This window comes from Hypomesus nipponensis, chromosome 3, assembly GCF_054491055.1.
Source record: "Hypomesus nipponensis isolate SF chromosome 3, ASM5449105v1, whole genome shotgun sequence".
NCBI classification, from domain to species: Eukaryota; Metazoa; Chordata; class Actinopteri; order Osmeriformes; family Osmeridae; genus Hypomesus; species Hypomesus nipponensis.
Window position 1 is genome coordinate 13,187,877 of NC_140363.1, and position 19,223 is coordinate 13,207,099.

Consider the following 19,223-nt stretch of genomic DNA (forward strand, 5'->3'; position numbering starts at 1 on the left):
CACACACAGGTAAATAGATAAACGCTAATGCACCCAAACACACACACACACACTCTCTCACTCCCCCAGAAATGTATTCTCTTGAGGTTGCAATAACACTGCAATAACAAGTTCCTCTATATTTCCATTCATCTTATAGTTACTATAGCAACTGTAATAAGGCACTTCATGTGTTACGGTTATGGTTTCCTGGTTCTTTGTATAAACTCATTAAAAAAATTGACCTGTAAAAAAACTAAAATCGAAGAAGCTGGGTTTTTGTCAAGTTACATTGTGTTTGTAAAACGTGAGGAACGTTAAGCAGCGCTGGTGTGGCATGTCCCTGGCAGCTCAAGGCATCGTTAATAGATAACGAGAGCAGCAGGTGTGCTGATTGTGTTACCTGCAGGGCCGGCTCATTAGAGAGGAAAATGCCACCTGTTGCATCCCTGGTGACTTGCTTTCACTGGAGCAGCAAGCACAGTCTGGTGCTCACAACAACACAAGGCCCTACAGCAGGAGTTTGCCTTTCATTTTGGCCCTAAAATTGTAAATGTAGCCATTTTAAAGTTTCCGTTTCTTGAAAACATTAAAAGACTTGAAAATACGAGACTTCTAGAAAATGTTAGATTTCTCGAAGGCATCAACACCAAGCAGACAGTGGAGCAGCGCCAAGGCCTGTGAGGGTCTTAATGAGTGTGTTTCACTGTTTAGTTGAGCTCATTAAAGCCCAAGCTGAGTCTATGACCCTGTCCCCAGACCAGTCAGGCCCTGGTTTATCTAAGGCTCTCCTGTGTCCTCTGTAGAAAGCTAGCCCAGGGTGTTCTCACACATTGTGCCTGCCAGCCCTTGTTGTTGAGTTGAAGTGGCAGGCACACAAAGCATATTCTGTTTGTGCTTACTGCTTGTTTTGTTCCAGTAAACCACATAACTCTCTCACACATACACACGCACACACATACATGCGCACAAACAAGGTTGGAGAGATCAAAGGCAACAACAAGGGAATGTGACCGTAGATAGAGGGGGGCAATTTTTGATAGGATAGGCCTATATTGTAAAGCTATTAATACTACTACGACCCCATGGCAATTAGGCTACAGTGCATTGTATACTGTTCTGTCCGTCTCTGTCCTAGCGGAGGGAGGTATGTTGGCCTATATTAGTGTGTTACTGTGAGAGTTGTGAATAAAAGGCTTTATCTACCTTTAACTATGACTTCATAATTTCAGTCAGTCGACATTTTTCCCTCTCCCTTCAGTCTTTATTCCTCTCTCTTTTTCTCAATTCTTTAGTGTTCTGCACACAACAAACACAGAGGCACACAGACACCACAGCAACTCAGATCCTGTTTCTCTGCCTTGAAATTATTTATTAGGCTGCCATGTCAGTCGCCGTGTTTCTCACACACGCTGCGTGTTCCTTTGAATTTATTTCCATGAACTCAGCCACTCTACAATAGCTACAGGAGAATAGCTGTGACTTATTGAGCTGGGGAACTCTGACAGAAACCTCTATCACTTTGATCTGGAAATCAAATGAATTTTTTATGTATATGTTGGCCCCTTTTCAGTTGGTAATTCATCTTTTGTTATAGATTTGTGCTTTCTAAAACGTAAACTGCAGTTAAACTTAAGACGCTTATCAAATGGGAATGCAGTTGTAAGTGTATGTGGTGATAGTGTATGAACTGATGATCTACAGAAGCCCTGTTAAAAGGAACACACACAGGGCGTTTAAATGGAAGATCTTTTACTGACAGGTTGTGCATTTCTGATGTTGCAGAGCTTTCTGGCTCCTATGAACCAAGTCTTCCCTGCTGAAGAGGATGTCAACAAGCATATGGAGGACAACTGTAAGTTCACATACACACACATGCACCACACACACACACACACACATGCACCACATACATACACTGCACATACAATCATATTTTATCCTCAAGCAAGCATTTTTAGTCTTAGATTATAACTATTTTGTTCTGTTTTGCATATTTCCTCTTTGCAGGCTCTCTTATGTACCTCAATGAAGCCACACTTCTCAACAACGTCAGAGTGCGGTATAGTAAAGATAAGATATATGTACGTTTACCTGCTGTTAACTTGATATGAACCTCAAACCTGTGTCTCAACAGACATGTTGAATACACACATGAACAGAAGATAACACAGCAACTGCTTTTTTCACACAGACGTATGTGGCCAACATCTTGATAGCAGTGAACCCCTACATTGACATACCCAAACTCTACGCTCCAGAGACCATTAAGTCGTACCAGGGGCGGTCCCTTGGCACCCTACCCCCTCATGTATACGCCATCGGTAAGATCCCTGATAGATTTGCCAAACTTACAGCTTGTTACTGATTAATGGACTTGTCTAGTTTGGGTCGGCTTGATTTCTAAGTTAAAGTCAGTGAACTTGGTAAATTGAGATTTATTCGATTTTTGCCATCCGGAAGAACTGAATGGTTTGTGAGGTATTGACGCGTTCATGATGATTTGGTATTCCTCCCCTCAGGCTTTGACAGACCAATGAGGGATGTTGTTGTTTCTCTTCTCAGCTGACAAGGCCTACAGGGACATGCGTGTGCTGAAGATCAGCCAGTCCATCATCGTGTCTGGAGAATCTGGAGCTGGGAAGACTGAGAACACCAAGTTTGTTCTCAGGTCTGTTCCCAAATGTGACACAATTGTAATAAGACAGGGTGGAATCCAAGTGCAGAGTTTACGTCATAGAGTAATCAGTGTCAGGCAAGTGTAGGAAGAGCAGGCAGACAGGGAAGTACAGGTTATTCAAAAATGTTACGCTAGGCAAACTATCGGTCAGGAAACCCACTGGGAATGAACAACAACAAAACAAGACTTTGCAAAGAAGGTATATATACACACAATATTAAACTAGACACAGGTGCCAGCAATTAATCTAATACTCCTGGGAGACGGAGCGCTGTGTCCTGGTAGGTTGAGCAGAGGACCCTGGCATGACAACCCAGGCCTTATTAGAACGTCATACTGGTTACATCTGTAACCATTAACAGTGTTGTAGCTACATTTTAACCCATAGTAACTTAATAAGATAAACTTCATACTCACAGTATTGTGGGTTGTCCCCATTTCTTTGTTGCTCTGTAGATATCTAACTACGTCATATGGGACTGGTCAAGACATCGATGAGAGAATTGTTGAAGGTATGGTTTAACCCATGATGTGACTAATATGCATTGTCATCCTCATGTTTTCCTATCACCTAATGTTTGTCTGATGATGGTCTAGTTTGAGACATAATTCATCTCGAGTTTTGATGATGTTAACTTTGTGATACCAACTTCCAGCCAACCCCCTGCTAGAGGCTTTTGGAAATGCAAAGACCGTCCGGAACAACAACAGCAGTCGTTTTGGGAAGTTTGTAGAAATCCACTTCAATGAAAAGGTATTCATTTATCCAGCCTTTCTGAGAAAGCCACACATCAAACAACAGTAGAATTTCTAGCTCACTTTCATCATTGCTGTTTGTTGCACCTGTGTCCTGTTTACTGGGTGTGCCAGAATGCAGTGGTTGGTGGCTTTGTGTCTCACTACCTGCTGGAGAAGTCAAGGATCTGCATGCAGAGTAAGGAGGAGAGGAACTACCACATCTTCTACCGGCTGTGTGCAGGAGCCACTGAGGACATCAAACACAAACTGCATCTCGACTCCCCTGACAGTTTCAGGGTCAGTGGTCCAGCATGGAGCTGAATGTGCCCCCCCCCCCCCCACACACACACACACACACACACACATAGTATACACACGTACACACAAGACAAACACACTCCCCACATTCTTTCTTTCTCTCTCTCTAACTTGAGAGAGTGAAATGATGGCCCCTTCAAAGCTGAAAATAGTACAAGGATGTCAACGCTAATATGTCCACCCTGCTTGATCGAGCAGTAAAGTAGTGATAAACAGAATGAGGGAGGGATACTGTAGAGAAAAAGAAAAAGAGTGCGACAGGGGTCACAACTGTCTGTTCATCGTAATGAATCTGCTCAGCTGCCAACATTCTTTAGCAATCAGACAAACTGTTCACTGACGGAAAATCCATCCCAGTCACTGTGAGACAGTTCTCTAGATGACCACTAGGTGTCACATGAAGATAAAAATCGTCCAGCTGAACTTAGTGACTTCAGCCATTCAGCATGTGCTAGGCAATGTGCCTGTCATTGTGCTGCTGTTCCCATTGGAGTTGGTGAAAAAGTATTTTAATGACATTAGTGCTTGTGAGACAACAATCCTAGACACCTTTCCTGAGGTGATTGTTTTGTGTCACCTCTCAAAACAACTTTGAATTCAACATTGTCTCGCCTTTAGCGTTGCTTTTGTTAGCGGTGCTTTTGTGTAACAGTGTCATTATTGCAGGTCTCTAAGGCAACACCCATTTCAACAGAGGCAATTTACTCACACACAAACCAAATCAAGTATAAAACAATACTGGGATATATGAGACACTTTTCTTTGAAGAAAACAATACTGATGTACCTCCATGGATTCCACCCCAGTCAACCACCCCTAGTTTTAAAATACTGTAGCTTTATGTGATTAATACAAATTAATGTGTGTGTTTGTGTGTTTTGCTCCTCTTGAAGTATTTGAATCGAGGATGCACCAGGTACTTTGCCAGTAAGGACTCGGATACGCAGATCATGCAGAACCGCAAGAGTCCTGAGGTACTGTGCCCTTATCTAGCTGTCTCTCCTACTGTCTCTCTATTCCTCCGACTGTCTTTCTATCCCACTCCCTCATATTGTGTCTCTCCATTGAACTGTCTATCTCTCTCTCCCTCAAACTGTCTCTGCCTCCAGCTGTCTCTCTCTACCTTCAACTATCTCTCGATCTCATCCATCTGCTACTGCAGCGATTCCCAACCTCTGGGCAGCAGTCCACTTGTGGTCTGTTAGGGTAATGCAGGTGGGCTGCCAAACAAATGAAAAATAAAATATGAAAAAGAAATACATATCTTATTATTTATACTGCTTGTAAATGATAATTAAGATTCATACTAGCTTTTAAATGATATTTTGCCTTCAATTCATCATGACCGAAGCGACAATAGTTACGCTTGGCACGTTGTTGGAAGCCCCTTCAAAAATGAAAAACTTTGACGGTAGCCCAAATGACATTTCCACTTGCCAACATCCACTATGCACGCATTACTTCCACATATTGTATGATCTAGGTCAACAACTTCCGGTAGCTTGCAGTTAAGTTAGTTCTGGCTCACAAAATGACGTTTTTTACATGGAGTTCGGGTTAGCTATTGGTAGTAGCTAGTTAACGTAACACGTTCTGCTTATTAAAAATCATGTTTATATGATGTGAAGACTTGGCACTAACTTGAGGGAAAGCTCCTAGGGTGAATTTCCATTATTAGATAGAAGTGGAGGTTTTTTTTATAAAATGATGCATCAATGATCATTTGTTATTCCAAAGAAATTGGCTTGGGTCTGTCTTGATAAATTATGAAAGATTGGTATCTTTATCACGGTGTGCCTTGTCCCTTCAGGATGCGTAATTATTTTTGTTTTTAAAGCCTTGAAGAATAGGCATGCTGTTCTTGCCCTTAGGGCATTACAGACACATTATTTTTCCGTTCTTGTTGTAAAAAATGCCCTCTTGTTTGCTGATGAAAGTTTTGTGCATCTAAAAGTAAGGAGGAACTCAGGTAAAGGCAGCAGGTGTTTTGTGCTAATAGTGTTCTTACCTAAGGACCTACAAAAGAGGAAAGAGGCAACACTTCTTTGTATACTAACCACACACCCATTCTTTAACACCAGTGTGAAGGGAGCTTGAAGGCTGTCTGATGTCACTAATCATAATTCTTTCTGCCCTGCCTCGTGTGTGTGTGTAACACAGGATGATAAGGTGATAAGATGCTATTATTTCCTAACAGGAGACGCTGCTCTTTGTGATAAATTCTATGTACTGTGAACACTGTAACGACACAGACTCAGTTTTACATGCTTTGAAGCCGTAGTGCTAACAGGGACTCTGCATGCGGTGTCTTTTTCTCTCTGTTTCTGCATGGGTGTTTGGGTGAGGTGGGGACTGGAGAGGAGTGGAGGCATATTTCAAAGGATGTTGAATTGTTCTGACTTATCCACCATAGAATGTCACTGTGTGGCGCAGAATAATAATAATGATAGCGATTTAACAAACGTGATCATTTAGAAGATGCTTTATCCAAAGCAACGCACAGGGGGAGCTTTGGAATGTACAACCTCTTAAAGGCAGGGTAGGTAAGTTTTTGCAAAACTAGCCATTTTGGCTTGAGTTTGAAAGTGTCGTACCCAAATTAGCCCACGCCCTCCCTTTATTTAATCAAACATTCTCAGAAACACGACCTACCCTGCCTTTTAGCTGCAGTTAAAGGATCTACCTTTGGGCTAAACTGAGCTAGTCCCTGTTGGCATCAGCCAATAGAAACAATGGAGACGATCAAGTACTATTTAATATTCTAAGCCATGTTATACAGTACTGTAGATGGTATTAAATATTAATATTAAATATTTCAGACATTCCAGTCTGTTGCAGTATTATCCGGTGACATTTTATGCTTTTTGCTTTTGCACTAATATAACCCTCACTATAACCATAAATATTAGATATATATAACTGTCACAGTTTACTGGAGTACAGAAACATCTGTTCTTATTCATGGACAAACTATATCCAATGGTGATTTCTGGTCATTCCTCATCATTTCTGGTTGTAAGAGAGGGGGAGTGGTTTAGCATGTGGCTAAATCACACAAGGCTACTGTAGAGCAGAAGCCTTGGTTTTGATGGCTGTGTGTGGTGTGGTAATCTGAAACTAAACTTGTGTGTGCTTATCATCAGGCTCTATAGATATGCTACATTTGATTAAACTTAATGCTTCCCTTCAAACGTTGAAGGAAGCAGTTGAGCCATACTGTTTTTCATAATGAGCGTGGAGCTTCCAGTAAGAGTTTTTCCTATTTGTTTCTGCTGTGGCCCCCAGCATGTGAAGTTGGGTGCCCTGAGAGACCCTCTGCTGGATGACCTGGGAGACTTCAACCGGATGTGTGGGGCCATGAAGAAGATCGGACTGGACGACACCGAGAAGCTGGACCTTTTCCGGGTGGTAGCTGGGGTGCTCCACCTGGGCAACATCGACTTTGAGGAGACAGGGAGCACCTCAGGTGAGCTTCAAAGTAGTATGCTGGCTCTTCCAAGAAAACACAACTCAAGCACACACCCTGGATCTCTGGTATACAAACACACGCTCACACAACGTCACACAAACACTCATCCTCACATGCAGGCTAATTAGTGCTAAAGCCGTGAAAGAGCTCTTTAAAGAGTTGCCAGCTCCGTAGCTTAGACACACTGTGGACCTACTGTGTCTCTGAGGGACGGTGAAGGTCTTCCTCATCAGGCACGAAAGCCCATCACACACAAACACTGTATGTGTTTCTCCTGGGTTCTTCAGATCTCTTCCATGTCACAGACATGACAGTGGCTAACTCGCATCAGACCTCCACCCACACCTCACAGTGTGCTCTCCAGGCTTTGGGAGCTCTGTGGGGGGCCTAATGATGTCATAGGCTGTACCTTTGTATTCCGCCCCCCTCCACCTTCTCTTTCCCAGCATCAGTCTTCCCTTGCTGACCTCCATCTCTCTTTCTCTACAGCCCCTAGTAACCCACAAGCACCATTTCAGATACATATGTTGTGAAAATGTCTTTGTTTATTTGTTATACACAAAGGATAATTCCAGCATGTTCCAGCAAACCTCTCAAATCTGCCAAAGCTGGATTTGGTCTTTCATCTGGAAAAGAATGCATTTTGGCAGCTAATCTCCTCCCATCTGTGACCATCTGTCTTACTGTTCCAAAAGAAGCAGTACAATATGTGTATTTTGCGGTCTGCTTGGATTAAACCTTATCCTGCAGTATATTCACAGTATGACACGGATATGCTTCTACAATCCCTTTGCAAAGCATTCTGAGAGGAAATGCTACCTATTATATACTTGTTGTCAACACTAGATTGTAAAGTTATTTTGTAGACTTTGATGACTGACTTTGTAGACCAGATTACTGGATCTGACTGCATGTTTGTGGTTGTGTATTTGCATGTGTGTGTGTGTGTGTGTGTGTGTGCCAGGCGGCTGCATCCTGAAGAACCAGTGTGGCCAGACTCTGGAGTACTGTGCTGACCTGCTGGGGCTCGACCAGGAGGACCTGCGGGTCAGCCTCACCACCAGGATCATGCTCACAACAGCAGGGGGCGCCAAAGGAACAGTTATCAAGTAAGATCCGCCACTCCTCTGAAGCAGCGCTCCGCCTCATTATTGCTGCTACGCTGGAGCCCGGGGTCAGGGGTCACATGGCAGCGTGTGCCGGGCTCACATCATGCAAATGAAAACCATGGCTGAGAGCCAGTGTTGAGACTTCTGCTCTCAGTTGATTGTTATGTCATTGTAATCAAAATTCCTAGCTACTTATTGATATCTTCACCTTAGCCATTGTAGTATTGCTGTAACTACATATGGGTCATACACTACCATTTTGATAGGCTGCACATTGGCTGTGACTATTGGCACTGACCAGGGTCTAGTCTCTGACAGACTAGTCACATGTCCGACTCATGCTGGTCAATGAAGGCACTATATATAGCTAACGATGGCCAAGTCTTGATCTAAATTGTTAAATCAACCCTGACACTCTTAAGCAGCTACACTCAGTCACTGAGTGTAGCTGGCATCTAAAGCCAACGGGATCCCAACATGGTAAGGAGCTACTGGATACTTTATATATACAGATTGCATAAGAGGGCAAGACTTAAGACAAAGTCTGTTAGATATGTAGACTTTGAGGGGGGACAGTAAAGTATTTGACCTGCAGGCTAAGCTGAAGGTTGCACCTAACCCTACCCTCATGTAACAACCATAATATCCATTTAGATCCAGTTAAGAGGCAGACTAGGTTACCGTTACTATACATGCCTACTGTAGGTAAACAATACACAACATGTGGATGTTGTGGAAGGGTGGAATGTTGTGGAAGGGTGGGATGTTGTGGAAGGGTGGAATGTTGTGGTGCCGCGCGAGAGCTTAGATGAGGAGGCCACAGTGGGGTATTGATACGACTCACTATGGGGTTTGAGTGATGGGGTCTGGCCCGGCATGGCCTACCAGATGAATATTTCAGCAGGCCCAGCTGCTGAACTGGCCTGGAAGTGTTCTCTCCACATGAATAATGCAGCTTTATCTGAGGAGACTGGAGATGGCGGAATGGGTGAGAGAGAAAGGGGGAGAGAGAGAGAAAAAGACAAAGAAAGAAGACAAAGAAAGGGCAATGTGAGCCTGATGCCTGGAGAGCAGGTGGGGACGGCCGAGACTGGGGAGGGGTGGTGGAGGTACAGGGGGGAGTCGCATCATTAGGCCGACCGACAGCACTCTTTACCCTGAAGGACACGGGGGGCGGGGGGGCGCCAGGGTGGAGGTGGAGGTCTGCGGGTCTGGAAGGAGTCCCTAGCTGTCATGTCTGGAGCATGGCGAAGATCTGAAAAGCAAAGCTCTGGGGAGTCACATGTGAGGAGGATGAACGATGGATTCCCTCAGGCCTGACGCTGAAACCAAGTACCAGTGCATTTTCCTGGGATTGGCTGATGGCCTAGAGCTACTGTAGATTATGGATGACATTGACTTGAAGCAGATTTCGAGCGAATAGATGGGAGAGAGGGAGAAGCAAATGAAAGATGGCGTTTGAAGCTAAATACACTCTACTTCTTCCTTCAAGGGCCATGCCTTAAAGCTTGGCCAAATGCTAAATGGCATACCACACCCTATCAGAACTCCCTTCAGAGCTGCTCGTTGTTCATGTCTTAAACCTCTCTAAATATTTAAACCCATAGTGTTGGAGGGAACCGACTGACAGCCAGGCAAAGTGCAGGGGCCACTTTCAGCTTTAATGGAGCGCTAAGCCTCAATGAATTGTAACTGCGTAGCAGTTCCTATGTAGCTACAATGTTGTTTTCTATAGGTATTGTTTTGTATCTCTGTCGTAGTTAATGTGACCATGACAACATGTGAGCAGAGAGAGCACTAAACAAGGTCGAATTTGCAACAATTTAAAACTAGGTAAAATGTAAGAAATTCCAAAAACACGTTTCTATCCATGAAGAGGTTTAATCAAGACAAGGTGTCCCCCAGTTGAAGCTTCCCATTGCCCCACTGCACTGCCCCTCAGGGTGCCTCTGAAGGTGGAGCAGGCCAACAATGCCCGGGACGCGCTGGCCAAGGCTGTCTACAGCTGTCTTTTTGATCATGTGGTCAAAAGGGTCAACCAGTGCTTCCCCTTCCAGACCTCCTCCAACTTCATAGGCGTGCTGGACATTGCTGGCTTCGGTAAGTCAAGTGTGACAGAGGGGATTTGTTAGCTGTTAGTGTGTGAATATTCCATTTTTCTATCCTCCTGTTCTAATGCCACAGCACAAGGTAAACAGGCTGAGGCAGTCTTGTGGTGTCTAGGAGATCTGACTTTGAACCTTGTATCCGGGTTTTTTCCTTTTGAAAGTGCCGCATAATTAAATTATGTTTCTCCCCCTCCTCTCAGAGTATTTTGAGCACAACAGCTTTGAGCAGTTCTGCATCAACTACTGCAACGAGAAGCTTCAGCAGTTCTTCAACGAGCGTATACTGAAGGAGGTGAGGGCCAAAAGGACCAGGCCTGCATATCTGCCTGGTTTTCTGTCTGTGTCTGTCTCTGTCTCTGTTTGTCTCTTTCTGCATATACTTGTCTGTATGCCTGTCTGTGTGTGTGTGTGGGTGGGTCTGTCTATCTCTCTATCTGCATGTCTATCTGCATGTCTGTCTGTCTCTTTTGCCTTGCACACACCACCTTTCCTCAGCATCTGTCGCAGTGAAGTGAGTGGTGTCATTAGATCTCTGTAGATGACGAGGCTTTTTTCTCCCCGGGGATCTCCTGTTTTATTCATATCCAAGTTCTCCAGTTAAACACCAACAGTCAGTTCCAGATATTTCATCTCTGCGTTTGAATCACTCGGGGGTGGTGTGTTTGAAGTACAATAAAACGAGAGATTGGAAGTGAATTTGTATCCTCATAAAACAAAGATATACCACAGAGAAGCATTTTAGATCATGGACAATACTTTCGGGATGGTTAGTTTGGGTGATTTTTGGATTCAATATTGAGAGTGTTGATGATATGCCTCTGTGTCTCCAGGAACAAGAGCTGTACCAGAAGGAAGGACTGGGAGTGAATGAGGTCCATTATGTGGACAACCAGGACTGCATAGGTGGGTAATGCTACTCAGTCAAGCTCTCAGTCTCAGACTCCAGTAACCACATCACACACTCAGCACATTTAGCATGTCCCTGTTGCACACAAAACTAGTTTGAACACTGTAGCAGTGAAAAATGACACATCCTAAGCAAGAACTTTGCACTTTAAATTTCTCAACTTAATAATTACTCAAGGCCAGTGTGCAAAGTCAAACTTCCCAAGAGTAGGCTCTCTCACAAACTACGTTACTGTAGGAAATATGGGTCAACAGTGTAAAATATAGTTTATGGGCCAGCTCACTGTATCTGGATACATTCAAGGTCGGGCTAAGGAAGGACTGTTATAGAAAGGAGAAGAATAGAACTGTCTGGGAAGACTGCTGACTGGAGAGTTGGTCAGGAGGGAGCAGAAGAGTGTGTAGGGTGTGTGTGGCTGTGGCTGCTCGTGTGTGTTTGTGTATGCCAGCAGCTGACTGGGTTTGAATGTCTGCAAGCGTGGGTTTTTTGGGGGTGGCTTTCCAATGGGCATCAGATGGCTGAGCTGTTAGGGAATTGGGATATTAATCAGAAGGTTGCCAGTTTGATTCCCGGCCGTGCAAAATGAAGTTGTGTCCTTGGGCAAGGCACTTCAGCCTATTTGCCTCGGGGAATGTCCCTGTACTTACTGTAAGTCACTCTGGATAAGAGAATCTGCTAAATTACTAAATGTATAATGTAATTTAAAGATTGCTAGAACATTCCCAAGGAGGTTTTCCCCTTTTGAGAGATCTATCTCTGCTCCACTCTCAGCCACGAGAGACTAACACGCATTACATTCTCGGCAGCTCTGTAATTACAGATTAGAAAGGTGCAAAGCACTATTCTGGGCCTTTAGTTACTTTAAGTACATTTACTCCGCTTACGTTTTGTTGCACTTGACAGTACTAGGGAGCCTCTCAAAATCTGGCATGAAAACAACTTTCCCTGTCTACCTGAAGTAGGCTGATAACATCACCCAGACCACCTCTGTTGTTTAGTTTGATTTGATTGATTTGGTTTTCACAATCCCAACAACAAGGAATGAGAGTGAACACTGAGGACTGCAAGGTGAGGTGAAGCATTCACATTAGTATTTGAAAAAAGGCTGATTATTCAGGTGCGAGGTTAACTGACAGCCATGAATAACATTTATGACTTGCTAATGACCGGCTGCCTGTCCATTAGTTCGCTCATCAATCCAGGGGATTTATTCACAGGTGCTTCTTCATGCAAATCTATCAGCACCCTCCTGTCAGATCCTATTCCAAACAGTGTACCTGTATGAATAATTCAAGTGGCATGATGATAATCCAGATAAACATGTATTGTGTCTCTAATTGCATATCCAAACTCTCCTGAAACAAAACATTGTGGAAGTGCAACTTATAATGCTCGTCATATCCAGGAGAAAAAACATTGAGATGATAGTAACATCATGTCCCTTCCATTTCTGAGAACAAGCAGAGAATGTTGTTGTTGTACCATGTGGAAGTAGCCCACTGCAGTAGACCACTCCGTCACATGAGCACTGGTATTCATAGTATGCATTTAAAGCATGAATAGCATTTAGACCATTTTAAGTCTATGTCTACGGTGACTGAAATGAGTGAGTGGCTAGTTAACTACTGTAGTATGACAACAATGCACAACATGATAAGTAATAAATGGGTCAATTCATTGTAAATCTGAATTAGTCAGTGAACACAGGCCTTTGTTATTCTTAAAGGTCTCGATTCAGACTATAATCCCAGTGTGATGTGTCTTTGTAGACCTGGTGGAGGCCAAACTGGTGGGCATTCTGGACATCTTGGATGAGGAGAACCGTCTGCCTCAGGCTAGCGACCAGCACTTTGCAGACACAGTCCACAGCAAACACAAGGACCACTTCAGACTGACGGTGAGATGCTCCATGCATTTATTAAGTTGTTTTTCCCTTTGTTTTGGAATTGCAGGGTTCGCCTGTCATAGAGACTCCTGGGCTTTGTAGGAATACTTTTGTTCAAATAAAGTTATTTCTCTCTTCCCACTTCTTGTTACTTTTCTACTCTGCTTTTAATTGATGCCTTGATCATCCTCAATGTTCTTACCTCACCTCTCGGTTGTTTATGCCTCCCACACCAAGCCCACAGACTTTGGCAGATAATCGTTTTTTTTCTTTCATTTTTATGCTTGCCTGCCTTCAGAAAAGAAAAGACAACATAATCTTAAGGCACAGCCTCGGTGTTTCCCTTTTTCTCTCCCTCTTTCTTTCTCACCCTATCTCTGGAACATTTGTTCCACACTCTGGAAGTTTGTCTGCAGGCGTGAAATCCTCTTGGAGATTCAGTGCAGCTATCGATTTGCATCCCGGCAGATTATTCAACCCCTGTCAGCAGATGGGCTTATTAATCATAGCTTTCATATTCTAATGAGGTCTGTTCTTTACATTTCATATAGTCATGCAATATTAATCTTTGTCTGGAACACTATGATAATTCAGGGTTGGGTAAGTATCCAATTGTGTCCTGAACACAATGTAAAACCATGAGAGCTTGCAGTGGTTCTTTGGCGTATTGCTGAAACGCTGTGCGGCTTAGTGAACACTGACAAGGCCTAATTCTAAACTACTGCACGCCTTTATCCATCATTGAAGTTTTATATGAGACACAATCCACTTCCAGTAAACTCAACCTGCAATAAAATACACTCAACTAAAGATGTTGGTTGCCACCCCAGGTCCCCAGGAAGTCCAAGCTTGCGGTCCACAGGAACGTCAGAGACGACGAAGGCTTCATCGTCAGACACTTTGCTGGAGCTGTGTGCTACGAAACGGTAAACAGCATGGAAAACATCTCTCTGCAGCTGGGGGGCCTGATTCTAAGTGGGTGCAGAGCTATGAGCAATCCTGAAAATCCTGTTATACCTGGAACACAGGGTGAACACTTAGCAAGTTTCATTAATCTTCAACATAGCCATAACTGTCTAGCAATTCAAAGTCCTCGGTGGCTGCCAGTGTTATTGTAGTAAACAGTATCCCTGACTCATTTATTCAGTGTAAACATGGCTGCTGGTAATTGTTTTCTTAGCCTAAATATGCAAAGGAGCCTGTTTAGGTGTCTGATATGGGTTTCAGTTGTCTCAGTACACAATTTGTTTGATGTGCTGGATTATTTGTATACTCTGTATTCATTTCCAACAAGAGTATGTCTGTCCAAATATGGACATAATGACATATGTATGTCAACATATCTGTGTGTGTGTGTGTGTGGTGTGGACTGTATGTGCATGCCCCATGTTTCCAGACCAAGTTTGTGGAGAAGAATAATGATGCCCTCCACATGTCCTTGGAGAGCCTGGTGTGTGAGTCCAAGGACAAGTTTGTCAGAGAACTGTTTGAGAACTCCAGCAATTCAAAGGACTCCAAGCAGAAGGCTGGCAAGCTCAGCTTTATCAGTGTGGGGAACAAATTTAAGGTGAGTGACACTATTTGACTGCCAATATGTTTCTTCTGTTCACTACTATGTCAACCTTACTAATATATCCATATGTCTATGAGTTTTTTTGTGTGTGGATTTATTCTAACCTATGTTGGGAGGTGATGGTGTGTCGCTGTCAGGGGTCTGTTTCCTCCTGCTAATGGACCCGACCACTCTCCTTTCTTCTCTTCTCTTCCCCCTCTCCGCCCAGACCTTCTCCATTCTCCCTCCTTTTCCCCTGAGCATCCTTCCTGGATGGATAAAAAAACTGGATAAAGTCAGTTTGAGGTATTAAGAGAGGCTGTGGGAACTGACAAATTGAATAAGTGAAAGCAGATAGAAAGTGGGGAAAAAAGAACTTTGAAGTAAGCCAGGAACAGAAGGTGAGAAGGCTTATGTTAGGCTAGGAACCCCGTCACTCGCTCAGAGCCAAGGATATCGTCTGCCTGCTCTGTTACCCTGTTCTCACCAATGTTCTAAGGTGTGTGTGTGTGTGTGTGTGTGTGTGTGTGTGTGCAACAGGTTGGATCTGTCAGGGTTTCTATGAGAAACAAACCCAAGATTACCAGAAAATACAAACCTGCCCCGATTGTCTAATCTCTCCAGCTAATTAATACAATCCTCCACACTGGGTACAATGTTTCTTTTTTAAATGTTCCCTCCTCTGAATACATCAAGCCGCAGTATTGTCTTTGCTCTATTGTCTATGTGCTGTGGGGCTTGTCCTGCTGTCTTCAGTCTATCACTAATACATAAGACATGCAGACAGCAAAGATCAAGCCTCACTGCAGTTCCGTTTGCACTGAAACATCGACATGCTCTCACGTATAAGTTGTCTTTCACCAAGTTGTGTTTGATGACGTCAGTCATTATCACCTCCTTGTTGCCGAGTCCTTGAATCCCCTTGGTTTGCGGAAACACTACAAGTGCTTGGACCCCAAAAAAGTGCCGCCTGCCTGCCTATCCCCCCCTCCCTCCCTCACTCCTCCTTCCTCACCCCTCTGCCTGTCTGAGAGCTTCTGTCCCTCACCTGTTGGCATGGAGGCGAAGACAGCCCCTGCAGTTTGTCCCTGCATTTACACGCACGCATCAGGGATGTGCATGATGGAAGTCATCCAGTCAGTCATGCTGCGAGCCTAACAGCAGTGTACAGCTGTGCGGGGTGAGTCTGTGATGCCACGCTGGTAACCAGTCTTCCTGTCTCTGCTCCTGTCCTCAGACCCAGCTCAACCTGCTGCTGGAGAAGCTTCGCAGCACTGTGAGTAGCCGCACCCGCAGCCAGCTTCTCCCACACGCACCTCATCGGCAATTACTGTCGACAAAAGGAAGGTTTTGATCAGAGCCTGTTAGTGTGGCTCCTGGAACTCTCTCTCTCTCTCTCTCTCTCTCTCTCTGAGGGCTTTTAAAAAGCATCCAAAATAGAGTAGAACTTTGATACACCAACAGCCAAACACTATGGTCGCGTAAACAGCCTCTGATATGACTAATGTCTCACCAGGATGAAGATGTGTAGATGTTCAATAACTAATGTTTGACTCTGAAGGGCTCCAGTTTCATCCGCTGTGTGAAACCCAACCTGAAGATGGTGAGCCACCAGTTTGAAGGAGCCCAGATTCTTTCCCAGCTGCAGTGCTCAGGTATAATAAACCAGTGTAGTCATATCGGTCATTATACCACAACATCACAAAGGAGAAGCTGTGGAATGGCTATGATCAAGAGCAGTGTGTACACAAGGTCTGTCTTGGTAAAAACAAGTCGATATGATGCTGTCTCATCATGGACAGTAGTGTGCAAAAGGCTTCGGCCACTTTAGAAAAAAAGATACAACGTAATTAAAGGTGATTAAAGGGGTCACCTCTCTCTCTCTCTGTCTCTGTCTGTCTCTCTTTCTCTCTGTCTCTCTCTGTCTCTGTCTCTCTCTGTCTCTCTGTCTCTCTCTCTGTCTCTCTCTCAGGTATGGTGTCAGTGCTGGACCTCATGCAGGGCGGCTTCCCATCCCGAGCCCCCTTCCATGAACTCTACAACATGTACAAGCAGTACATGCCTGACAAGCTGACCAGACTGGACCCCAGACTCTTCTGCAAGGTGGCTCTCCCAAACACTAGCTTCTTACTCTCACAGGCTGGGCCAAGAATACATATGCATTAGACTTGGGTGGGTTGGAAACTGTATGGCTGATTGTTTGTTTTGGTTGCCTGGTACCATGTTCTCTTTATTTTCTCGATAGGCTTTGTTCAAGGCACTGGGCCTGAATGAAAACGACTACAAGTTTGGATTGACCAGAGTCTTCTTCCGCCCTGGAAAGGTAAGATTGGCACTGTGTCTTATTCCTTATCCTTTTATATTTTATTTACAATAAGCTTTTATGAAATGTTTCTTTCTATCTTCATCTCACCAACTGTACTCCTCGCATAGTCTGGGGGTTGCCTTTTTTTGTTCTCTCCTCATTATATGCTGAAGATTTCTTGCCGTCCTGTCTACCCCTTTGTCATGTTTGGGTATTAGGAACTGCAAGTGGCAGCTTGGATCTAAGATGCATTCGAGAGACCGCAGATGGAGTGCGGCTACTTAGATCAACACTTATATTATTGTTTTTGTTGATTTTATGTAAAGCACTTTGAGCTGCAATTCTTGTATGAAAAGTCCTATATAAATAAAGTCTTACTTACTTACTTACCAAGCTTTCCTCGCAAGCCACAGAGCTTTGTACCGAACCTCATCTTTCATTTATATGACTAATAAAACTAGCCTGTGATATGAATTGAGTGAAGATTACTCTTTGTGTGTGCGTGTGTGCTTGTATGTGTGTGCGTGTGTGTGTGTGTCAGTTTGCAGAGTTTGACCAGATCATGAAGTCTGACCCTGACCACTTGGCTGTGCTGGTGCAGAAGGTCAACCAGTGGCTGGTGTGTAGCCGCTGGAAGAAGGTTCAGTGGTGTTGCCTCTCCGTCATCAAATGTACGTAGTCACCTGCTCCTCATCCAATCACACGCACCCTGCACTCCCACACTGGACGTACGACATGCCGCACCACTGTCCGCTCTAAACGGGGATTCAAAGTCGACGCAAACTTGTCAATGAAAAAGCTTAATCTAAATGGCATTCAGATTTGGATTTGGATTTCACACTGATCACAATGAAAATAACAATAGTTGATCTATTGATTTATTGGAGGGAGCTGTGATGGTGTAGATTGAAGCTTTGAGAAAAATGTCCATCCCAAAGTGTCTTAAAAACAAAGGCAGCTCTTCTCACTACTTCTAGGGCTTCAGGTGGAGGGATGCAGTGCTGCAGCAGATTATATGTTCCACGCTGTCAGCTCCAGAGCTCAAGCCTCATGTTTCAAATGCTTCCTGCTGAAGGCTGAAGGCTATCTCTGGCCAGCTAAGAACGGCTACGCTGAAAGCTGTTCCCTGAACCATTACCCATTGTGCCCAGCTACCACATTGACTTGCCCAATTTAACAAGGCAATGACGAGTACTGCTCATTGGCTTGAAAGCATCAAATGAGATCACATTTTAGTCATAAATGTTGACAGCCTCGTCTCATCGCCATTTCCTGCTTTTTTCTCTTGAGGATGGATAGTTGATAGCACGACCTGATGGCTGGCTGAACTTTCCATTTAAATTTCCCCTAACTTTTACATGACATTATAAGTTTAGTCATTAGAGTATGATAATGGGGACTAGAGCTTTGTCTGTGTGCTCTCGTTTGAATAATTGTGCCTAATCCTTTTCTTAACCCCCTCTTTTTACTTGTTCTCTCTTCTGTCTCTCTCTCTCTCTCTTGCTCTTCTCTCTCTGTCTCTCTCTCTCTCTCTCTCTCTCTCTCTCTCTCTCTTGCTCTTCTCTCTCTCTCTCTGTCTCTCTCTTGCTCTTCTCTCTCTGTCTCTCTCTCTCTCTGTCTCTCTCTCTCTCTCTCTCTCTCTCTCTCTCTTGCTCTCTCTCTCTCTCTCTCTCTCTCTCTCTCTCTCTCTCTCTCTCTCTCTGTCTCTCTCTTGCTCTTCTCTCTCTCTGTCTCTCTCTTGCTCTTGCTCTTCTCTCTCTCTCTCTTTCTCTCTCTCTCTCTCTCTCTCTCTCTCTCTCTCTCTCTCTCTCTCTCTCTCTCTCTCTCTCTGTGTATATATATATATATATATATATATATATATATATATATATATATATATATATATATATACATATATACACATATATCTGTCACATGCTCTTTTTCCTTCTCCCTGGTGCGCTCTCTCTCATCCACAGTAAAGAACAAGATGAAGTACCGAGCGTCTGCCTGTATTAAGATTCAGAAGACTGTCCGTATGTGGCTCTGCAAGAGGAAGCACAAGCCACGGTGTGTCTCTCTCTCCCACTCGCACACACATTTGGTGTTTTCTCACCTCTTTTTGGGTCTGTTTTCTCTACCACACCCTTGTTCCCCGTAATTCAAACTCTTTCACACCCCATCGGTCTAG

General features: G+C 44.0%; 1 protein-coding gene across 2 annotated transcripts in view; it reads left to right on the forward strand.

Moving 5' to 3' along the window:
• myo6b (myosin VIb) overlaps positions 1–19,223 on the forward strand; it is a 37,454-nt gene that overhangs the window by 4,741 nt on the left and 13,490 nt on the right. For both annotated transcript variants that reach the window (XM_084676828.1, XM_084676835.1), the window contains exons 3-24: positions 1,765–1,834; positions 1,990–2,063; positions 2,174–2,303; positions 2,545–2,650; positions 3,116–3,171; positions 3,316–3,413; positions 3,530–3,694; positions 4,609–4,689; positions 7,001–7,181; positions 8,149–8,293; positions 10,236–10,393; positions 10,602–10,693; positions 11,232–11,304; positions 13,078–13,205; positions 14,024–14,119; positions 14,590–14,760; positions 15,983–16,021; positions 16,307–16,400; positions 16,718–16,848; positions 16,991–17,068; positions 17,592–17,721; positions 19,012–19,102. In XM_084676828.1, the coding sequence (XP_084532954.1) occupies positions 1,765–1,834; positions 1,990–2,063; positions 2,174–2,303; positions 2,545–2,650; positions 3,116–3,171; positions 3,316–3,413; positions 3,530–3,694; positions 4,609–4,689; positions 7,001–7,181; positions 8,149–8,293; positions 10,236–10,393; positions 10,602–10,693; positions 11,232–11,304; positions 13,078–13,205; positions 14,024–14,119; positions 14,590–14,760; positions 15,983–16,021; positions 16,307–16,400; positions 16,718–16,848; positions 16,991–17,068; positions 17,592–17,721; positions 19,012–19,102 (2,387 nt within the window). The remainder of the gene's footprint in view (positions 1–1,764; positions 1,835–1,989; positions 2,064–2,173; positions 2,304–2,544; positions 2,651–3,115; positions 3,172–3,315; positions 3,414–3,529; positions 3,695–4,608; positions 4,690–7,000; positions 7,182–8,148; positions 8,294–10,235; positions 10,394–10,601; positions 10,694–11,231; positions 11,305–13,077; positions 13,206–14,023; positions 14,120–14,589; positions 14,761–15,982; positions 16,022–16,306; positions 16,401–16,717; positions 16,849–16,990; positions 17,069–17,591; positions 17,722–19,011; positions 19,103–19,223) is intronic.